This window comes from Plectropomus leopardus, chromosome 2, assembly GCF_008729295.1.
Source record: "Plectropomus leopardus isolate mb chromosome 2, YSFRI_Pleo_2.0, whole genome shotgun sequence".
Lineage (NCBI taxonomy): Eukaryota > Metazoa > Chordata > Actinopteri > Perciformes > Serranidae > Plectropomus > Plectropomus leopardus.
In genome coordinates this window covers 26,366,014-26,388,645 of record NC_056464.1, presented here as the reverse complement: position 1 = coordinate 26,388,645, position 22,632 = coordinate 26,366,014, and the positions used below count along the sequence as shown (strand labels likewise).

General features: G+C 38.8%; 2 protein-coding genes across 2 annotated transcripts; both read right to left on the bottom strand.

Moving 5' to 3' along the window:
* Window positions 1–3,864: 3,864 nt before the first annotated feature.
* Window positions 3,865–11,749, bottom strand: odad1 (outer dynein arm docking complex subunit 1). The gene is made up of 14 exons (XM_042509944.1): window positions 11,671–11,749; window positions 11,437–11,533; window positions 11,147–11,336; window positions 9,825–9,950; window positions 9,546–9,659; window positions 9,334–9,401; window positions 9,054–9,241; window positions 7,528–7,662; window positions 7,213–7,295; window positions 6,813–6,981; window positions 5,789–5,952; window positions 5,592–5,695; window positions 5,375–5,465; window positions 3,865–4,076 (listed from the first exon to the last, which is right to left on the bottom strand). The coding sequence occupies exons 1-14, from the start codon at window positions 11,735–11,737 to the stop codon at window positions 3,972–3,974; spliced, it is 1,701 nt and encodes a 566-aa protein (XP_042365878.1). The 5' UTR covers window positions 11,738–11,749; the 3' UTR covers window positions 3,865–3,971.
* Window positions 11,750–14,111: 2,362 nt separating this feature from the next.
* Window positions 14,112–20,702, bottom strand: LOC121951623 (taste receptor type 1 member 3). Its single transcript, XM_042498018.1, has 8 exons — window positions 20,490–20,702; window positions 20,072–20,372; window positions 18,581–18,937; window positions 18,071–18,490; window positions 17,770–17,973; window positions 17,515–17,635; window positions 15,093–15,463; window positions 14,112–15,005 (listed from the first exon to the last, which is right to left on the bottom strand). The coding sequence occupies exons 1-8, from the start codon at window positions 20,690–20,692 to the stop codon at window positions 14,418–14,420; spliced, it is 2,565 nt and encodes an 854-aa protein (XP_042353952.1). The 5' UTR covers window positions 20,693–20,702; the 3' UTR covers window positions 14,112–14,417.
* Between the last annotated feature and the right edge of the window lie 1,930 nt (window positions 20,703–22,632).

Below are 22,632 nucleotides of genomic sequence, written 5' to 3'. Positions count from 1 at the left end.
TTTTTTACTATTTTAAATGCAGGACTCTAACTTATAACAGAATATTTTCACAGGGTGGTATTACTACTTTTACTTAAGTAGAAGATCTAAATATTCCTTCTTCCAGTGACAAAAAATGTACAGCACAGTATATATATATATATATGTATATATGTGTGTGTGAGACAAATACATTGTGGTGTAACATAATGTGTGGTGCTGCGGTTTATTAGGTGTAACAGTTTGACAAGGAACCAAAGGAATAGGCCTCAGACAGGCATGTAGCTCCCACCTGAGTGTGTAGAGACGCTACCTGTGCTTGCATGTTTTTGCTTGCGCGTTCATTGTGGGTGCGCATGTGTTTCCAAGAAACTGTTTTTGATTCGGATGAGTTGAACTAAATACAACCAATCTCAACAGCTTGCAGGGCAAACAAAAGAATCAAAAGAAGGACTAAAATCAAGGGCGTAGGTTTTCTTTTCAGGAAAACATATGAAATGGGGGATTTGGGGGTCCTCCGCCAGCAAATTTAAGCATCAAACATTTAAAGGTACAATGTGTACGATTCAGGGGGACACATTATCAAAAATATAATATAATAAGTATGTTTTCTTTAATACAAAATCACCTGAAAATAAAAACCGATGTGTTTTATTTACCTTAAAATGAGTCACTTATAAGGAGTGGGTTCTTGTCTATGGAGACTTTGATGTTGCACCACCATATTTTTACAGAAGACCTGAACAAAACTGACTAATATAGTGTAGGGGTGTAACGATCCATCGATCTACATCGATGTATCGATTAAATGAGCAATGACAATGTAACATTGATGCAAAGTGTAAACATTAATTCATATTATCCTCTTTCAGACGCACCCTTATTTTGAAAGTCTGTGTCACCCTCACACAGTGTCTGGCAGACGATGGCGAGCAGCCAATAGAGGGTGTGGATAATGCTGTTTATGCGGGAATAAAGTGTGGAAATGTTTTGTTTTTGGAGAAACTGTGGGTCAACAAACAACGCTCGTCATATGCAAAAAAAAAAAGCGTACTAAGGAAACATGATGCACCTGCCGGGCAACTTCACTGACTTCTTGCTAAAGTTATGTTACTGCTCTGTTTCAGAAATGTCAACTGAAAAAAACATGCATGTAGACTGGAAATCATCCATGCTGTTCTGTCAGGAGATGCAGGGACTTAAACCAGTGGTGAGTGAGACAAAGCATAAATAATAGTAATTTGGTTAAGTTTTATGTAGAGGAAAAGCCCACTAGCCGCTAAACTAATTCATACAATGTAAAATGCCATAGGCTTATGCTAATAACGTTAGCATGTTGTAAATGTGGGGGAAATGTGACCTACAAAAGACAGTTGTTTCGTCTGTAATGCTTGATAGTCATTGAGATTTACTTTAGTGAAAAGATCTTGTTGTTAATCCAGGTTTTGAGGATGTTGAGAGAAGTTTGTCATAAAGTCAGAGAGCCCTGAAGTTTTAGGAAAAAGATCATGGTTTGAATTAAGATGATTTTTTTTTTGTCCAGGAAGTGTTTTCGAACAGAATGAACAACTTTTAAGTATTTCCAATTATGTATAGGTATTTTTATCTTTTCTGGACAAAAGCAAAGAAAGGGGTGGCAGCTTCTCCTGTAACCAACTGTGTTACATGAGCAGATAATATCGGCCAATATCGATCACAGGTCCCTAAAGTGAATCGAATCGGAATCGTCGCGTGGTACATTTTGTGATATCGGCAAATACCATATCGTTGTCCAAAGTATCGATATATTATTGTATTGTGATGAAACCAGTGATTTACACCTGTAATGCTGTTTTCACACAAAGAGTGACACTGCATCAGGCTACCAGTCATTTTTAATGGAAACCAGTGACATAAAGCTACAAATTGATGCCCGAGATTTTTTTCAGCTCTCTAATGATGCAGTGAAGCATCAACCGATTGTTGTTGTTGTTGTAGTTATTTACTGGTTTAAATCACTGGGTCAGTTTGTTTTGGAGAGGAGTCAGGAGTCTCCAGGAGTCCTCTGCAGATAATTTGTCTCCCAGTAAAAAACTCCTGAACAATGAACACTGAAGGAATTCTAACTGGGAGAAAATTTCAAGCTGTAATCCTCACCACTAGAGGCCACAAAATTTCCCTACATCTTACACACTGTTCCTTCCTTTTCTTGCATTCTGGTGAATTTTAATGCAAAATTGTGTGCTTCTGCGTCAATTAATGTTGTAAGTCTCTTATATTTTATTGAAAAAAATCTACACCAATGACTGAAATGACAAGAGATCATGAGCTGTGGAGCAGAAGATGCACTGTAAAATGGGGAAACCGTTGAGCTACAGAAAGAGTAAAGGTGGAAAATGTGCTTATATGGAGAGCGAAGGGTAAATGAGGCTGCTGCTGCGGCTGGTAGGTAGAGCCTGCAGAAGGAGGTGGGTCTTGGAAATGGCTGATGCAGGCGGTCTCTACAGGCAATGAGGACTCTTTGTCAGGAGTAGGAAATGAGGTTTCTGTTGTGATTAAAAGGAAGGTTTCTATGGCAATGCAGAGAGCCGTGTGCACCGAGAATTTGCTGGGAGTGGAGGGGGCTAAGTGAGAGTAGAATTTCAAAGAAAGCAGCCTCCTCCATCTCATCTCCCACCGCCGCCACCCCTCTGCCTTTCCACAGCACCCTTTTATCTCTGATAATCTGTTTTCACTGCCACACAGTTGAGACGGCGAGGGGGATTATCCAGAGCAAACCAAGTCACTGGTCGATCAGTCATAAATGTTTACAGACTGGCAGTTTCACTTCCTGAAATTGCGGCTGTTGAAACCTCATTGGAGAAAAAACATGTAACAGATAATTAAAACCACACAACTCAAGCAACATTGTCTCTCTCTCTTGTTTAGGCAGGTACATTTCTGTCTAATCAGCCTCTTTTCTTGTACAACACAACTGAAAAAAAGGCATGATGGCATCAGTGTGACCTTTAAAGCCCAAATATAGTTACACTCTTTGTTAATTGTTTCACTGTTAGTAAAAATATGTTTCTTAAAATAACTTCCCCGTCCTGATGTTCTCTTTTGTACAGAGGAAGTTGCTCTGTGCAGCAGTGACTGCCATCTTTGCCCCAACACAGGCTCACTCCAGGATGTTTGGATAAGATGACATTTGAAACTCATGAGGATCAAAGTAAAGTTTTTTTTTTATCCTTGCACATTAAAAGCCATTCTGACTGTTACAAGTAAAGATAGATGTTGCTGATATTACATGAAATTAATATGGTATGGAGGGACTGATGATTAATGATTGAGGTGAACATGGACAGAATTGATTGACTGGAAAGGTCACAGTTTATTTAAATAATTACACTGATTTTATCACAGAAATCTTGACGAATGAGGGTTCATTCACATTTGAGAAAAGTCATTATTATTTCACCAAACAAATATGTGTTCAAAATCAGTGTGTGCAGCACTAAAAGCTCCTCACCTCCTTTTTGGAAACACAGACTGGAGGCTTCAGCATGCCAATTACAATTACAAAAGGTTCTGCTGCCCCCAACCTTTCTGTTTGAGCATAGCAGCCAGTATCATGTAACGAGGCCCTGCCAGTGCGGGAGGGCTGTACTGCGACCAGATTGTATAGTCAAAGCCAGATGGCAAGTCACACATCAAAAGGACAGCTGGTTACCAGAATCTGAAAAGGCATCTTTATAGCTCCAAACCTAATTAGTTCCAACTAAATAAATCACACCGAGATGTAACAGACCATGCCAATGATTCATCATAAAAGGTGGCATACACATAACATAATTAAGCTTTAAATGTTTACATGTGCAGGCTGCAACATATAAAAATGGCCAATCAGGCTTGTTCCACCAGCGGCCATGGCCTCAATTGATCTATATTATGATAAACAAAGAAAGCAGGCCCTTCAGCTGCAGATGTTAAGGAAGATGTGCACATGTGCTTCTACAGATCAGGTCAATGTGTCAGATAAGTGCGTCTTCCAGAGAACGCCGTCTGCCATCAAACTGCTGACCGATCTTTGAGGCTTTGGTTGCTGCCTGCCGGACTGAACTCTCTTTCTGTAGAACCTGTAAATCATAGCCAGAAAAATGAACAAAATGTATCATGATGTAATGCATAAATTATCACTTAAGGCTGTAGTTGATCATTTTTACAAAAAAAAAGGGAAATTTGCTGAAACTGTCACGAAATTCACACAGCACTAAATGAGACAGCTAATCTGTGAAAAACTATCATGTTCCTTTGCCTGCTCAATAATAATCATAATAGTAATACATAAAGCACCTTTCAAAACAGTGTTACAAAGTGCTTTACAAATTACACAAAAAATATATGACCCCTCACGCCCACCACAAAAACAACAATAACAACAACAACAAACCATATGACCTTGTAGTACTTTTAATAACCTTACTGCATGTGAACAGAACAGCTTATCAGAGCCAAGAAGTCTGTACTGCAGCTGTCAATCATGTCAATAATTGCTTGTGAACTGCGGTCAAAATGTCAAACTAGGCAGCACTGATCAATTATGAATCAAGTTTCTGTTATTGCATTGCTTATTTCTTGCCTCAAATGTTTTCAGAAACATATTTCAGTGTACTGTTTAGCTGTAAAATGAGAATATCTGTCTGGTTGGTGGTGAGGTGCTTGGTACTGTAATTGACTGTGTCCAGTATGGTGGCTGGGTCATAAACTTCCTCATTTTATAGCTAAACAGTACACTGAAATATGTTTCTGAAATGATTTGAGGTGAGAAATAGGCAATGCAGTAACAGAATCTTGACTGATATTTGATCAGTGCTTCCGAGTTTGATAGCTTGGCCTCACACAATCTGTGATTGACATGACTGACAGCTGTGTTAGATACTCCTCGCCTCTGATTTGTTGTTGTTGCAGCTTGGTAGATTGTAGCAAATACCATATGAGGCAGTAGAAAGAGGAGAGGCAAGATTTTTTTACAGGCTATCTGTCTCGTTTCCACCTTTAGAGTGTGGTGACAGTTTCAGCAAACATGACACAAGATTAGGTTCATGAGTTAGTTACCATGCGTGTAGCTTTACAGTTACATATGCAGGAATTGTTGGTTACTCTTTGTAAAAATATTGCCAACAAAAGCGAAAGCTAACCTCAGATTTACTCTCGTTCACTATATATCCATTTTTTTTTTAGTGCCATGCTGAACACCGCAAAATAATAAATAAAATACAGGCAGAGGTTAGAGTCTCCATAAATAAATACAATGCCATACACTTCTGGTCATAAATGATGATTGAGAGGGATATCTATTGTATAAATCTGTATATATTTCACAATGAATTCCTGCATATTAAACCTTGTAGTGTAGGATTTGGATGGCACTAACCCCCTTTAATATTCTTCTGCGCAGTTCTCCCTGTGAAAGTGGCCGCTCCTCCTCGTCAGTGACCGGTGACTCTTCTGCATCATACTCCACACTGACGAGTCCAACCAACGCAGACACACTCATCAACATGATGTTCACCACGTTTAAAGGTATGCATGGATATACTATTTATAACACAGGTAACAAAATGAAGAGACAAAAGAGGTAAAAGGCAGACCTGTTGATTGCAGGTTGAATGCTAACACTCTGCTGAAGCAATTCTGGATTTTGACCCAAAAGAAATTTGGCCAGGTCTTTTGGATTGTAGTCCTTCTCCAGATCCTGTAAGAGTTACAAAGACAGGCACATTATGCTTAAATTCAACAGGAATGTATGTAAGAATAGGTAAGAAGAGACCACAGGTTTCCAGGTTACCTTGGAATTAAGGAAAGCTTGTATGGTGAGCAGCTCGTTGGTCCTCTGTTCCACCAGACCCAGGTAGGACATGATGTTGTTCTCACTGACTCCTGAAGAGGAGCCCAGATTATCCTCTATCACTGAGCTGTCACACTCCATTTTAGAGAATGTGCTGTTCACTCCTGTGAGATAAGGAAGAAACCAGTATCAGGAAAACCTATAACTGTCTGTCTCATTAACAGTCGCTGTATATGTTACCTTAACACACATCTTGTACTATTATCTCTGTACATTGCACAAATTTGCTATGTTCTGAACTTTTTCACATTCCCTGAATAATTATTGTACACACCCTGCACAAAACTCATTCATACTGAAACAGATACATTGCATATATTTGATATGTTATAGTATTTGTTTAAAAAACCTTTTCACATTTTTATTTCAATGTTTCTATTCAATATTTATGCCTTTGGCCATTGCAGTACTTAGATTTTTTTTATATCCTTGTGATATGTTGATTGTACATTTAATGTATGCAAGGACCAAAACAAATTCCTTGTAAGTGAAAACGTACTTGATCTTATTCTTCTATTCTAAATATCCAGCCAAGCAGCATGTTGAAGGGGTTTTTGTAATCACATGTATTTCAGAAACAAAATGTATTTTATAGATCTGTCATTTCCTCCTTAAGTTTATTCATGGAAAAATAATAAAATGTACAACAAATTTTAGGGAAAACTGGTTTCTGTTTAAAAGGACTGCTCAAATTCAACCCATGTAAACTGAATATTCATCTACTATTGGAGATTGCTCTTCATGTGGGTTGAAGTGTATGCTTGCATGTAGACAAATTTTACATTTTCGTATGTTCATCTGACTAAAAGAGTTGAGGTTGCGCTACCTATTTATTGGCATTATAAATGAAATTTTACTAAGTGAACACTGTCCCTATATCCCCTTTAATTACCAAATATATTAATGAAACTACTTAGACAAGTATTGGGAAATCATAGACACGTAAAATAAATTGCTACCAAACCTGTTTTGACCTCGTCCAGGATTTTGCTGATGATGCTGGCTTGGTTTTCATAGTCTTCAGCTTGAGACTGGGTTGTCTTTTGTTGTTCATTGATGTCTCGCACCAGAGAGCGATGATCTTCCTCGTGCTTTAAACCAGCAACTCGAAACTGCTCAATCTCTGCTTGTATCTGCAGATTCACACATTTCAGTAAAGACATTCAAATTTAGAATTTTTTTTTATCAACTAACAAAGTCTATCCAAGAACTAGCAGAACTTGAAGTTATTCACACTGGTTGCTTGTAATTTTTCTGAACAATTAACAATAACAATTGTTTTCTGCTGTTGCACTGAATAGGAGTTTAAAAGACATTGTAAAGTACAAGATTTAATGACGAGTAAATAGAACAAACATACTCACCTGGCTGATTTGATCCCTCAGTGCCTCAGCCTCATTGTTTTGCTCATTTACAAAGTTGAAAAGTGCAAAGTTCCGGTCTTCAACTTCACAATGAAACAGCAATGAGATACATTTAAATGTGTTAAACTGAGACTGATTCACTTTATTATTAAAGTGAGGCTTTAAATTTATTTAACGTAAGTGTTCACTTAAGTTAGATAAATCTAAACTAAATTCAAATACATCATATACATTTTTTAATGTGATTATGGCATCGTTGCGTAGTGCTGTAGTGCTGTCTTTCTGAAACGTTCTGGTTGTGTTGACAAGTCTTACCCTGGATGAACCTGGTGACCAGCAGGTCCAGGTTGTCCTCTCCTGTTACAGTCCGAATCTTCTCGAACACCTCCTCTAGAGCGTCAAGTGACTCTTCCCCCGAGTCCATCCTCCTTTGTTCCTTCAGCACGGACACTGTGACAAACAAGCACAAATATCATCATCATCTATTACTGCTTTGACTTATGACTTATTTTTCTTACACACCTATTTAACGAATCACAATCTTACACTGTAATCATTTACATAGACATTTCCAATAGTGCTGCTGCTGGTAAAGATTGAAATAAGTTAACAAACACTGTAAAACATATCCTTTTTTTCTATTACAGTGTTAAAAGAATATCTGGCAGGACTGACTGTGCTGCATGAGTCATACTTCTATTATCATCACTGCTATAATTGCTGATTTTAACAGACTGCTGTTAACAGTAGTCTGTTATATTCCCTGCTATAATTATTATTAGTCATATTTCTATTATTAGATCTGTTAAAGGGAAACTTTGCCAAATTTCAACCAGCTTTATATGTGTAAACATCTCTCCATCTTGCCAGCATCCAGATCCTGCTACTCATCTAGGGCTGTTGCTGTCACAGTCTGCTCTGCCTCTCTCCTCCTGCTGTGAGTGTTTGTGCAACTTACCTGATGCATTCACCTGCCAATCCACTTCACGTTCAAAATTTCAAACTCTGAACTATCACCTGTGAACGTGAGTTCACCCCAGTCTCTCTATGAACTCTGCTCGACCCATGGACTCTGCTCCACCCCAGAACTGATAACTGTCCCTACTTACCTGCAACCTGATTATACTCACCTTTGCTCCATTCAACCTGCCAAAAGATTAAATAAAGCTAATTACCAACTACTCCCCTTCTCTGTTGTGCTGCAATTGGGTCCTAGCACACCCCGTGACACTTGCTTGAACTACGGATTGCACTTCATAATTTTTGTGTAGCTGCCACTTCAAGGGACACAAAGGGTTTGGAAGCGGATCGAGAAAGAGGGCTGCCTCTCTCACTCTGTCATCTCAACCAGTAGAGGCTGATGGCTGCCCACCATCTGGTTCTGCTTTAGGTTTTCGCCTTTACTCTCTTTCCTCTTGCCTCTTTCCTTACTAGTGTCACACATTGTGCTCAATTGCTCTTGGTGGGAATTAAATTAAAAGAGTATGGTCTAGACCCAGAGACCTAAACACAGAGAGTGACAAATAGGCTAATTTTTACTATGCTCGGGTCAGAAGCAGAGCATGCAACATAATTGTTTCAAACCATTCTCACTGTGGCATCAGTAAGTTTTTCTATTGCCTCAGCATCATTTTATTTGTGCTACATGTAGATCAGATATCTTGTGGTCATTGGATTCACTGTATGAGACTGTGCCCAGGCATTTAAAAAGCACACGCTGATAACTGATGAGATTCCCCACTGAATAATCACTGCCAGTGTTGATATCCTCATTAACACTTTAGTCAATATCGTATTTATCAATATGTCAAAACGGCAGTATTACAGTGGCTGCATCCTACCTTGTCTGTGTCCCATCTCATGTCCATCATCCTGCCCGCTCCTCTCGCTGCACTTGGTGGTCATAAACTCTTTCAGGATGCACTCATGTGCAATAACTCTTTCCAGTTCCTTCATCTCAGCGTTGTACTGGGCGAGGTCCTTCTCTGCCTTCTCCCTCATCATCGTCATCTTGGACTGAGCCTCCACCCTGAAAGTTTATCAATAAGATATTTAACAATAAAGTTAAAAATGTGCATACTATGCTGATTTCACACATGACACAGCTGTCTCATGTCTGACCTGGCATCGTAAGCAGCTGTGGACAGGTTGACGATTTCCCCGATCTTCTTACGGACATCGTATAGTTCCTATAACACACAAGAATCAGTAAGAGATGTCTGAGTGGTAAAAACAGCTTGGACATGGAGTTAAATAACAAGTAAGCTAAACAAAATAAGCTACAGCGTGTTTGGGGCCTTGTCTCCGAAATATCTATGGTTATGAGCTCTGACCTTGTCCAGTCTGTTGTGTAGTTGCTGGAAACGAGCACGCTCAATATGAAAAGTTTGCAACTCCTCTCTCAGGTGGCTGTTTTTGGTGAGCTGCTCATTGAAGCGAGTCAAGGCCTGAACAGAATATAGGACACATGCAAACTTTAAAATAATACAGTAGAATATTAAATTGTGTGAAGACATGCACTTGTGAAAATGGACAAAGAATAATACAACTTCGACATAACATTTGAAGATCTGTCTTTTAAGGCATTTTGGGGTAATGAATTTACAACTCACTCTGTCCAGTTTGTATTCCAAAGTGCGTATGGCCTTCTGAGTCCGCCGTACCTCAGATCTTTGTTTATCACCAGTACTGATCTCCCCTTTTCTCAGCTCTGCCAATTTCAACTCCACGTTTGCAATCTGCCCATGTTACGGACATACACATGACAGGAACTGTGGTTGGTGACCAAAAACATTAAATAATACATAAAATAAAACTAGGACAAGCATCATATGAAGAAGAAAGGACTTAAAGGGACAGTTGACCTAAAAATTCAAAAATACTTTTTTTTCCCCTCAACCTGTAGCACTATTTATCAGTCTAGATTGTTTTGGTGTGAGTTGCCAAGTGTTGGAGAGATCAGATACAGAAATGTCTGCCTTCTCTTTAATATAATGGAACTAGATGTCACTTGGCTTGTGGTGCCTTAAGCACCAAAAAATACATTTGAAAAACTACATTTGAAACTTCCAGAAATCATGACTTGATTACGAGCTACTCTTAATCATCAGCAAAACTACGGAAATGGTAGTGGACTTTGGGAAGAGGCAGCAAAATAACTACATCCCCCTTAATATCAATGGGTCCTTGGTGAAAAGGGTGGAGAGCTTCAAATACTTTGGTGTCCTCATCACCGAGGGCCTGACCTGGGTGCTGCATACTAATTAAGTGGTGAGAAAGGAAAGGCTAAGACTGTTTCACTTTAGAGGCCTAATTAAATTCATTGTATCCCCTCAAATATTGAGGAAATTCTACTCCTGCACCACTGAAAGCGTCCTGACGGGCCATATCACTGCCTGGCACAGAAGGAGCGCTGAACGGGACCGTAAGACCTTCAAAGACTGATTTGTTCAGCTAAACACACTCAAGACACTGCTCTACCATACCTTAAGGATGTTTACACCAGGGGCTGCAAAAATAAGGCCCCAGGTCCCAGCCACCTGGATAACAGCCTTCTCTCCCTGGTGAGGTTGAGGGGAAGGTAATAATTACAACAGGCCCACTTTGAGAGGCTCAAGATAAGCTTCTAGCCTCTGGCTACAAGGATCCTAAATGGAGATGAAGACCCTGTCTTAGTTACAGCTCAGCCAAGGAGGATACCATTAATGTTTACAAATCACACTGCCATGTTTGAGCATGAGTCTTTTGTTTCCACTTGCATGGTAATACAGTTTTTGGTGTAGTTTGGTAGAAAAAATAAATTCCTTTGTGAAACTGCCCTCAAAAAGTTCTATAGATTATCTCGAGTAATTGGGACATGATTCCTGGAAAGAGACAAAGCCAAGTGACATCTAGCTCAATTATAAGTTCTGTGAACTGTGTGTCTTTATTTCACCTCTTTGTCTAGCTCATTTTGACACTGCTTCTCTTTGCTCAGCTCCACTTCTATCATGTCCCTCTGCTGCAGCAGAACACGAAGACTCTGGGTGTCCTCACTGTCCTGCTGTTGGCGTGACAAGCTCTTACACGCACCAAGGTTTCGATGCAGCTCCTCCTGCTCCTTCAGCAGCTTCTCTATCTCCTGCCTTCATTCACATAACATAAACCACCAATTGGGCAAATAAATAAAATAAAAACACACAGAGACACTGCTGAAAATGTGATGTAGGTGAGGTGCTGATTCACTGTTGTTTGCGGATCTGCTCCCGGGCCTGAAGGCTGTAAGCCTGCCGATCTCCTTCCATGATCCTGAACTGTCTCTGCAGTCTGGATATTTCTGATTCTGATTAAAAAAAACAAAAAAGAAAAAAAAACAGTTTAAACATTGTAGCTGTTCTAACCATGCAATTGGCAAAATAGCATTATTTAGACAGCATCAACATGTACTGGTAAATAACAACATTACATAAACAACAGTACCTGTGCCATCAATATCCAATTCACTGCTGTCTGAGCGGGCACTTTTGGCAGATCTTCCTCGAGGCATAGTTACACTGGGCTTTACTGGGTAAAATAAAAAAGTAATGCTGTTTACAGAAATTACAGAATAAACCTTTACTTATGGAAATGTCATTGTCCAAACCTCGATATTTAGTCGTCTTACATTGCACCTTGTTTTACACTGAACAATGCAGGTTCATCTCTAAAAAAAACAACCAAAAAACACTGAGCGTGCGTAGCTGAATTTGCCTTAGACATTTAGATATTTAAATCTAGGTTTACAATGATCAAACTAGCAGGTCATCAAATCTGCTCTAAAGGAGGTTCTTGCTAGTTGTTATGATAGACTTAGAATATTTAGCTTACTTACTGTTAGCTTGTGTATGAAAGGTGTCTGTAGTTAAGGAAAAATGCGATTTATCTCACCTGTTAACAGTTTAAAAAGTAAAAAAACAAAAAACAAAACAAAAACAGCGCTATTTCCCAGGACAGACGACAGGCCCACAGCAGCCTGAGTTGTTAGCAACCGTTACTAGGGGACCTAGGATTACCAGTAACTCAGTGATGGTGTTCATGTGGCCAGTCTGGGTGGTGAAGAGGTCCCAGTCTGCTTATGCACACACAACCCGACAGGAGGAGCTGTCTGACAGGACTGAGAGGACTGTAGCTGTGAGGACAAAAGAGAGCTGGCTGTCTAAAGGTGTGCTCACGGCTTCTGTGGCCAAACAACACCGTTTAAGACAAAAGGTAAGTTAGCCTAGCCTAGCCTAGCTTAGCTTAGCTTAACTTGAAAGTTTCCCTTTCAGCCTCCTGTTGGCTTACTTTTTATTTCTCCTTGTGTTAGGTTCACTAACGTCAGTGATGGACGACGTACTAATATCCTCTTATAAAATAAAGGTAACAATGAAGTGTTAACTTCATTAAACTCGTGTAAAATTCACCTAAAAGGCCTCTCCAAGGTTTACCCAAAGTAAATTAACTGCAGCTCTCGTTCCCTTTTCGGGTTTGTCAGAAAGATAAAACTCTAAAGTTTTCTCCTATACGCACTGGAAGTGCTTCTGTCGTTGACTCGCTTAAAAAAGATGCTGCAGGTAACTAACTGGGAGGTGTTAGCTGGACAAAAACAACGGGACCATAATATGAAGTATCGCACCGTCCAAATTCACAGTGGATAACACTTGAACAGAAAATAAACCTTTTCTTCACGTTTTCGAAGGTTATTTCCAGGCACTTTAAACAAATAAGGGTAAAACTGAATGTGTAAAAGAAATACAAATCAACACATACATATGCCCAAATGTCTATTAAGAAACTTACTGTATATAAAAACATTTCTTCAAAACCTCAGTTGATAAGAGGGATGTTTTTCCCCCTTAAGACAACCTAGACATATTTGTGTATCTTTTCTGTTATTTAAAATAACTTTAGCAAAAGCATGTGATTTTACCAGCAAGGTGAAGCAGTGGTGAAAGAAGTATGTAATTGCTTATTTAGTGCAGAAATACTCTTTTACAAGTAAAACTAATGCATTTAAACATTTACTTAACATTAACTAAAAACACCAGTACTAGTAGCTTCAGAATATATAGTTAAAGTATCAAAAGTAAAAGTTGAAGCTTATTGTTGTTTTAAGTAAATGTAAGGCAGTTTTTTTGGTTACATATATATATATATGAATATGCTTTATATAACATTACTGCTGGCTTGGGTAGCTTGAGAATTTATCCTCACATAATCAGTTAAGTTTATTGATATTATGATATCATAATTTATGTATTAATTATATTTCTTATCAGCCTATTAAATTTTTTTGTAAAGAAAGTTTTCAAATAAAGGTTGTGGAGTGAAAAACAGATACAACATTTCCCTCTGAAATGGAGTTTAGTAGAATTATAAAGCTGCAGAAATTGCAAACACTCAAGTATGCACAAGTACCTCAAAATTATACTGAAGTACAGTACCTGATGTAATTAGGCTATTTTTTTCACCACTGACTTAAGGTAGAAAGTACACACTGTTTTTAAAGTATGGAGCCTTGAGGTCGAGAAAGATAATTTTCATTTTATAATAATAATTTAGATTGAATACTTGTATGCACACAAGATAATAATTTGTACACATAAAGTTATTATTTTTTGAAATGAGACTTAAAACAACTCCAGCGTGAGTGGGTCTAATCAGCATCATCTGCTAGAACGTGTTTTTAAACTTAAGTAAATTTTGATAACAATACATTAATTCAATGCTTGTCTACTTTTATTTAGTTAAATAATCTGAGGATGATTTCCGCTGATGGATTGTTCATGCATATGTATTGTTTTTCTTAATCACGCTAAGGACAAATACAAAGAAAACAAAACCCCCCTTTTTTTAGTTGCTGCTTTATTGTTATACATATAGCATAAATTTTAGCAGTGTTAACAAGAAAACTATCTTAGCCATGATAAAAACTTAAAAAATGTAAGTTATAAAATGTTTCTATACTTTGTACATAAGGAATATATGTGTATTATGTTTTCCATTATTACATATTGCATCATATGTCAACTTATTAAAGCCTAATGTAAGGTATGCTTCATAGCCCATACTGGAGACCTAAGCGAGATGATTATATGAAACTCCAACATTCTCTGTTCGCATATAGAGCACGCAAAATGAAAAATTTACAAGATATGTGATTATTACACATTCTTTCTTTGAGTTTTTATTTATAAAACTGCATTAGTTTATTTCTCTTTCTGTGGCTGTAGTTCCTCCTGAGCTTGTGTAAGTGGGACGCCCTCCAGAAAGGTACAGAAGTGTTCTGCTGTATTGAGCTCAGGTTTCCACAACAGCAGGTAGCATTTTGGGAAGTAGTAGGCTACCACCAGTCCCAAGTTGCTTGCCAGGGTAAAAAACACATGGACGATTGATTTGTTCTTGTGACTCAAGCCTATGTAGATCGGAATAAAGGTCACCCAAATCACACAGTAAATCAGGGAGGAAAAGGTGATGTCCCGGGCAAGGTTGTACTGATGTAGAGGCTTTGCTGCCATGAAGGTGCACATGAATGACATCAGAGCCAATGCACCATTGAAACCTTGTATCACGGCAAATCCAGTCAAGGGGGACATTGGACATGCAAGAAAAGACTTCAAAAAGTCTATTTTCATTTGTGCCTTATATTCAGACAGCGAGAGCCCTTCTGCAACAAACCAGCCACAGAGACCAATCTGCAGAGCACAGCAGACCAGCACAAACAGCCAGCTCCCAGGGCCTCTTAGTATGTGGAGGTGAGAGGAAGCCATCTTTGGGAACTCTGTCACGTAGAGTATCTGTTTAAAAAGAAAGGTTTGCATCCTGATTACAACATGTGCTCTTTATTTTGTCCTAATGTATTTTCTAACTATTTTCATCCTCACCTGTAGTGAGATGAACGTGATAATGGAGAGTGCCACTGTTTGGAAAATGGAGGTGAGGGGCAGCTGAAGACGACACACCACGTCCCCTGGCTGCCCTAGGAAGAGCACCAGACTGAGGCAAGCTCCCATCAGGCTTAGCAAAGCCACAAAACTCAGGACTCCCCCGGAGGCTGCTACCAACAGGGTCCCCCGGTACTTCAGGAACACAACACCCACTGACACCTGACATGCCAGGAGCAGCACCCCGCCCAGCACCATTTCCAGAGCCTCAGATGTGTTCCAGGACAAAACGTCAAAGGTGGGGTAAGTGCAGTTAGTGCTGCGGTTGAATGACCATTGACCTGTGGGGCAATCAGTGCACTGGATGTCCTCTATGAGTCAGAGAGCACAACAAGAAATGTGGTTTGATTCAAGTGGAAACAGACAACTTTTCAGCTTTCCCTCCTCTAGCGTTTTCAAGTGATGTTATTGTTAGCGCTGCTGTCGCAAAAGCAACCAGATCACATTTTGTTTTCCTCAGCTTAGCAGCTACCAGCAACACAGTACACACTACACTAATTTGTTTCCAGTTACTTTGGTTGTTCCACCATTCACCATTTCTGCTACTGGGGTCTAGGGTTATAAGTTGCACCTATGCTTCTGACTGTAGTAACATAATAACCTGGAGACTTTATTTATTTACATTGGATCCCTGTTAGCTGTTACCATAGCAACAACTATTCTTCCTGGGGTCCTAGCTCATAGTCAGAGCTAAGATGGCAAACTCTTATTGCTTCCTACATTCTTAACGGCAGTACATTACCGTTTCACTCTTTTCGTTCTTACCTTTCACAATAAAAGCCCTAGACGTGCACAGCACCACTGCTTAAGAAAGAACTTAAATTCACTCAGAGCATTTGCTGAAAGACCACCATAGACCATATAAAATAATGGACATGGCTAGTATGATGTTATCCGTTGTTTTTTGGACTGCATTTTTGAGGCCTTCAGTTTGGCATTTAATCCCTTGCCGTCTTGCTTTTTTTTGAGCCAGAAGTGACCATGTTTGGAGCAATGGTGGATCTGACTCAGACTGTAACGCAACTCGCAGACAGTCTGTCACTCAAGCTGTCCCACTCTTAACTGATCATAACTTTAAGCTTTAATAAAATCTTAACAGTTGAGTTATTTAGAAATTCAACCCCTGTGATGTTATCATGAGCAGGGAAATTAGCTATAGAGACCAAAGCCCAAAGGCCACATGGGTGTCTATGAGGACTGACTCACTTTTGCAGCCAGCCTCAAGTGGTCATTCGAGGAACTGCAGCTTTTGGCACTCCTGTGTTTGTCTCATTTTTAAGCTGTGTAGGTTGCTGCTTGGAGGCAACTCAACAAAATAGCTAACAGGAACCTCCACAAACTTACACCCACAATCCACTTACCTTTTTGGTTGTGCAATGGTCGACGTTTGTACTGTATATCAAACCTTCAAGCTTGTAGGGAACCAATATATTCGTTGATGATGTCACTATTCTATAACCATTACTGTGCAATTGACATTTATTGTATTATTCTCTATTATTATTCTTTCATCTATTGAGTTGAAGCAAAAGCCCTTGCCCATTTCCATTTTAAAAAATCAAATCAAACTATTACTGTATGTGACATGGTTTGAGTGATTCATCATGAAAGGAATACCATAATATCAGCACTTTCGGAAATAACTAAATAATACTTATTAAGTGTCCTGCAAAGAGATTAGATGAGAAGATCAATACCCCTCTCATATATGTGAATTAAATCTGGAGATACATCCAGCAGCTGGTTAGCTTAGTTTAGACATGCCGGAAAACAGGTTAGTTAATAGTAGAAAGCAGCATGGAGGCCAGTGAAAATGTTACAGTTGGTCCTATTTTTTTAATAGTTGATACTTATTCAGTCTCTCTGTCAAATTTGATGCAGACTTATGACGTTCAAGCGCTGCTTGGATTCAGACGGTGTTTTCTGGTGGATTGTTATCGCATTGCACTGGCAAAGGGGGTAAAATTAGTTTGTCCATCACTGCCGATCAGAGCTGCAGTTGATAAATACCCATGACTACTGCACAGTCTCTCCACCCAGGTGTGAATGCTGACTGTGACCATTACAATTAAATAACAAATAAGCCAGATGATAGCAGGTGTTTTTTTGTGAAGTGGGCAAAGGCCTTAATTAACATTCTTTATCTTGTTTGTATAATTAGTATACAAACTTAAGTGTGAAAATGTTTTCTTAGGTGCATTTTGATATACTGGACAGAGCCCAACTAGCTGTTTTTTCCTGTTTCCAGTATTTCTGAAAGTGATATGAATCTTTAGCTCTCTGCAAATCCAATAAGCATATTCCCAAAATGTTGCACTCTTCCCTTAGTTAAGGAACAAGTATTTGATAGAAAACGCATTACCCTTATTTTTCTGGTAAGTGCCTCTCACACAATCAATACAGTCAAAACAACAGGAGTGGAAGCCTTTGACTCTGCGGACCTGGCCTGTATCACACTCTGCCGAACAGGTCGACTGAGGAACCTGCAAAAGTTGTGGCATTGCGGTTAGCAGTGTTGTGGGAAGAAATAACATTTTAGCAACCATAAGGTGGATTTTAGCCACAAAGCTTTTCAGGTATACATGCTCTAAAGTTATTATCGGATAGCTGAAATTACCTCTGAAGTTTTAGTGTGCCATTTGAAGAGGGTTTTGTTGATGGTCAGCTGTTCATAAAAGCTTCCAACATCTATGAAGTTGACCTCTGAAGCATTCCAGATCCACTCAATCATACTGTATCCTATGTTTGGGTTGCCTTGACTGTCAAACTGTAAATGTTTGCCATTTATGTCTACAGAGGTATTCTTTAAAACCTCCAACAGCTGCAGAAGAAGATTTTTTTGTTCATTAAGTAATCTCAATGTTGTTAGAAAATCATTTGAACTTCCAAATACCTGACCAAGAAAGAAAAGCTGTCACCTTCCAGGGATAAACTTTGGTTTCAGATCCGTGCATACAGGCAGTTGAGTTGCATCCCAGCAGGTTGTGCAATGCCTGTGCCACACTGTAGATGGCAGCATACACACTGAAAGCCGTGCGCTTCACTCCAGGGTCTTCCACCAAGCTGATATTATCCATCGACAAGCTCCAGCACTGTGGGCAGGGATTGTCAGGATTGCCTTTGGACACTAGTGATGGAGCAGGCGTATTTTCCCTCTCCTCACTCAGTTTGGTGAAGAGTGCTTTTGTGTAGTTGGTGAGCAGATCCAGAGTCTGTATCTTGTCAATGAATCCAATTACTGTACCGATTGATTGGATATTGGGGATGGAAGTTATTTGATTATTGATGGCCCAACTTGTGCTTGCAATCCACACAGCTGTTACATTATTCTTTATGACCTAAAGCAGATCAGATGAGATTGTTAGTGCTGAACAGAATATAATCTACCCACCAATAACATGTAATATTGTGGGAATTAATCCACTCACTTCTTTAAAAAAGATCTCAGCTGGCTCAACAAGAGAAAACACCACGACCACTCCCACTTTGGTTGCTTTGATATTTTGGATAATGGTTTTGATTGCTGGTGCTGGGTCAGTGTACACCGGAATCAGCCCCTGATAAGCCACACAGACCGACATGTTTTCTGCTTTTTTGGAGAATTCCTGCACACCTCGTTGCCCATACTCCTCCTCACTGCCCACCACGGCCACCCAGTTCCACTTAAACTCCCTCAGCAGCAGCACCATGACATCCACTTGCCATCTGTCACTGGGCACCGTACGGAAGAATGATGGGTAGAGAAGTTTGTTACTGAATTTGTCACTGGTGGCACCGTAGCTAACCTGATGGGAGAAGCATCATGTTATACCACTTATGAATTTTCACTGACGTTACCCAGAAATGCTCCATTATTGACGCGTAAGGCCTAATGCACATTAGAGCTGCAACAGTTGATCGATTAGTTGTCTTTTTCAACAATTAAATTAATCGCCACCTATTTTTAAAATTGTTTCAGGGATTTGAGTAATTTTTTAAGAAGTAAAAGTCCAAATTGCCCAATTCCAGCCTCTTAACCCTTTGAAACCTGGATCAGTATCATTTTTCTTGTGCTACATTCATATGCCTTTTACATGCATTTAAACCTCTGAAATGTGAGACTTCTTTAAAAAACATTGAAAAAAAGGGAGTCGCCAGCTTAGCATGAAATGTTCCACAAATTGTAAGAAATTGTAAAAGGTGATAACAAAATTACCTGAAAGTTAGCCTTATGCTGCAAAAAGAGCAAGAGAGAGCAATAATTATTTGAAGATGATCAGATAACTTAATCTTTTAATTAATGTCTAGCTAATTTTTGGGTAATTTATTGGAAAGTTGCTCCTTGCCACCTTTCCATGGTTCTTAATGAAGTTAAGCCAATTTGCTCAAAGAGATAAATGTAAATATTTTCTGATGTTTTTCCTCCTCTACTGAAGTTAAGTAATTATCTTTAGGTTCTATATAAAACAAGACATTTGAGGACATCATCTTGGCCTTTGGGAACTTATGACATTTGATGGATCAAATATCCAACCAAATAACTGAGAAAATAATCAAATGATTCATTAAAAACCAAAATAATCATTAGTTACAGCTGTAATGCACACGTACTGTTGTTGTAGGATAATTTTCACTGCAAGTGGGCAGTTGTTCTCTAAGTAACTACATTTGAAAAAAATGAAAAAGGCAAAAAGATTAACAATTGACAGTAATGAATGAAAAAATATATGGAAGTAATCATCTCCTGTAGCAAGTATTTATCTCCTTTTAACAATTTAAGACTCATTTCCCTCTGGGATAAAAAAAAATCAATTTCCTGGGGAAAACTGTAGAGGCAGATTTTTAGCTTTACTTTGAATATTTACTTGCAGCACTAGGAAAATGTCAAATCAGCCCATGACGTGAGCCGACATATGTCTGGACGTTATTTGTAACCAAACCTGTGGCATCAGAAAGAATCCCAGGAGCTTTCCAATGACCGACACCATTTCCGAGCTATAAGGACCAATCACGGCTGATATGCTGGTCTCGTAGTTGGTGTAATTGCACCTCACAGACAGCGCTTTGCTGGATTTTGCAGTGAGGAAAGACATGGTAGGCTTCACAATGACCGCAGATTGTCTGCAAGTGTCGTAGATTTGATAACCCAACTTGATGCCAGGGAGCAGACCTTGGTTTGCGTTGATTTCATCCACTGCGTATTTCATCACTAGAGCGAGGCCCAGTCCGTTCTCATATAATCTGTGACACAGAAAACAAGGGGAAGCCTTGTTAGTTGAGCACATACACGTTGGTGCAGAATCTTAAAAAAACAGGGTCGTCACCTCCCAAAAAGTGCATTTTTTCACAACCTGTTACCTTTCACAGCTGATGTCGTTCGGCTCCGTTCTCTGGCTGAGGTTGCTGGTGATCAGGTTGATGGGAAAGAGCCCTCCGAGCATAACGTCCCCAGACAAATTGAAGAGACTGGTAGAAATGTTGTGGAACCATTCAGTTGAACTTGTGCTGCAGCTCAGCCTGAGTGCCCAGCACAAAACCAGCAGAGCGACAGGTGCAACCATGATGCAGATAAGCTGGAGACCGAAAGTCGAGTGATGAGAACAACATGTATGTGTCAGTACATCAGTTGTTGTATGCAAAACCAAGCCCAAAAGTGAATCGGTTGGATCGGCTCCTCCTCTTCCTGGCCACCTGAATGTGTAATACCAAACTGCAAATCAGATGAAATGGTCCTTTTAGTATCACCCACATTTCCATTAGTGGTATAAATTGACATGAAATGAAAGCTCAGCAACCCTTTTACTTTACGAATGAATGTGTTTTTATATAAAACGTAAAGTCAAATTCCATTTACGTGCACAAATAAAAAAAGCAATTTTGATTAGTTTACATTGTTATCAGAAAGTGTCCCAATATCATGATTTTTTCTAAAAGGATTGAGCTTTAATTCTGAAAGAATTTTGAATGATGACATTTTATTTAATGGCAAGCTTTTTTTGTTTGTAATTTAAGAAATTATATGACATACACTGAAGTTACAGATAGCAATAGAAAAGAAACAAAGCTAAGGAAAATATACAACACTAAAAAAACATAGTATAAAAGTAAATAATGATAATAACTGGTACAAATATTCATATGAAGAAATTTAACTGAATACATTCATTGCATTAGATATAATTTACCAATAATTTATGGCATTATTGGTTGTCTTATTTGTAAGGCATTGCATGTGATAAGGACAGACTAACACTGCACCTTATGTGTATGTATATGTGTGTCGTGCAAGTGGTGTTCATCTTTCCGGAGCATTTTCCTGATATTTGTTTGTGGTTACAGTGTAATTATCTGTCTGGAGATGAGCACATTAAGGACAGTGAATGCCTTTTTTGCCTACTGGCCCTGAGTTATTATCACTTTGCAAATATTACTTTGTGTGGGTAATGGCTCATGTTGCGAAAATTAATACAACATTAACCTTGTCACTGCAACCATTGTGCTGTTATAAGAACCAGAACAAAACATCAGTATTGACACTGATGCTCATAATATGCTTTATGTTAAGAGCTTTTGTATTGACTGTTTTTATTTCTTCTTGTGTTTTGCATTCACCTCAGTGTTGCTTTTGCATATACATTTGCATGCAACACTGGACGTTTGTCAGCCATACAAAGACATTGACATATTTCCTTCCAAGCTATTTGCTTAAACCTACAGTAGACATAGTCCTCCTTTACTATATATTAAATAAACATAATATTTTGATTCATAACTTGCATAGTTCTCATGCTGTCACAGCTCCTGGCTACTTTTTTTTAAAAGCTGTCAAGCACTTTGAACTATTTTTTGTATAAATACTACACTGTACAGACAGTGTAAGAGCCTCCTGTCCACCTGACGTGCAGGTGTTTGGACTGTGGGTGGAAACTTGATCATCCAGACAAAACCAATGTGAATTTAGGGAAACATGGAAACACTAGTTGGAAAAAACAACAGCTGAACCATCATTCTGCCTTATATCCAACTTTGAAAAAGCAACTTTTTTTACTGAGCTGCCTTCTGGTGAAAATAAGAATAAAAGTGGCACTTTGAGTTTTAAAACAAACAATATTTTCCATAAATGTTTCCTGGGATTATAATTGGGTTTTGGTAAGATTTAGACTGCTTATGATAGTTTACAGAATATTTGTAACTTTTTGTAAACTAATTAGTTAAGATTTAACAATTCAACTATTTTGCTACAGAATGTCCATAAAGTGTGACATTTCACAAACCTACCTACTTATTCACTGAATAATTTAGTTGAACCTGAACTTTTTTTATCCTATGCAGCATTGGCTGAATGAATAGTTCAAATTCAACTAAATTATTCTGAGAATATGTAGAGAATTGTCTCTGGGGTATTCAATATTTTTCAGGCCAAGCATCCCTTTGCTCTATAAAACTGAGTTGCACTTCAGGTAATTCTCTGAATATTTTCTGGTCTTTATTATGGATCTCT

Bases quoted from the DNA above. Each gene is read 5' to 3' on its own strand.
- odad1 (XM_042509944.1), bottom strand. From the start codon at position 11,737: ATGCCTCGAGGAAGATCTGCCAAAAGTGCCCGCTCAGACAGCAGTGAA. The intron at 9,660-9,824 runs GTGAGTTGTAAA...TATTCTGTTCAG, and splicing joins TGGAATACAAACTGGACAGA to GCCTTGACTCGCTTCAATGA. The intron at 9,242-9,333 runs GTCAGACATGAG...ATAAACTTTCAG, and splicing joins ACAGCTGCTTACGATGCCAG to GGTGGAGGCTCAGTCCAAGA.
- LOC121951623 (XM_042498018.1), bottom strand. From the start codon at position 20,692: ATGGTTGCACCTGTCGCTCTGCTGGTTTTGTGCTGGGCACTCAGGCTG. The intron at 17,974-18,070 runs GTGACAGCTTTT...CTTCTTCTGCAG, and splicing joins CCAAAGTTTATCCCTGGAAG to CTGTTGGAGGTTTTAAAGAA. The intron at 17,636-17,769 runs GTAATTTCAGCT...CAACTTTTGCAG, and splicing joins GGCACACTAAAACTTCAGAG to GTTCCTCAGTCGACCTGTTC.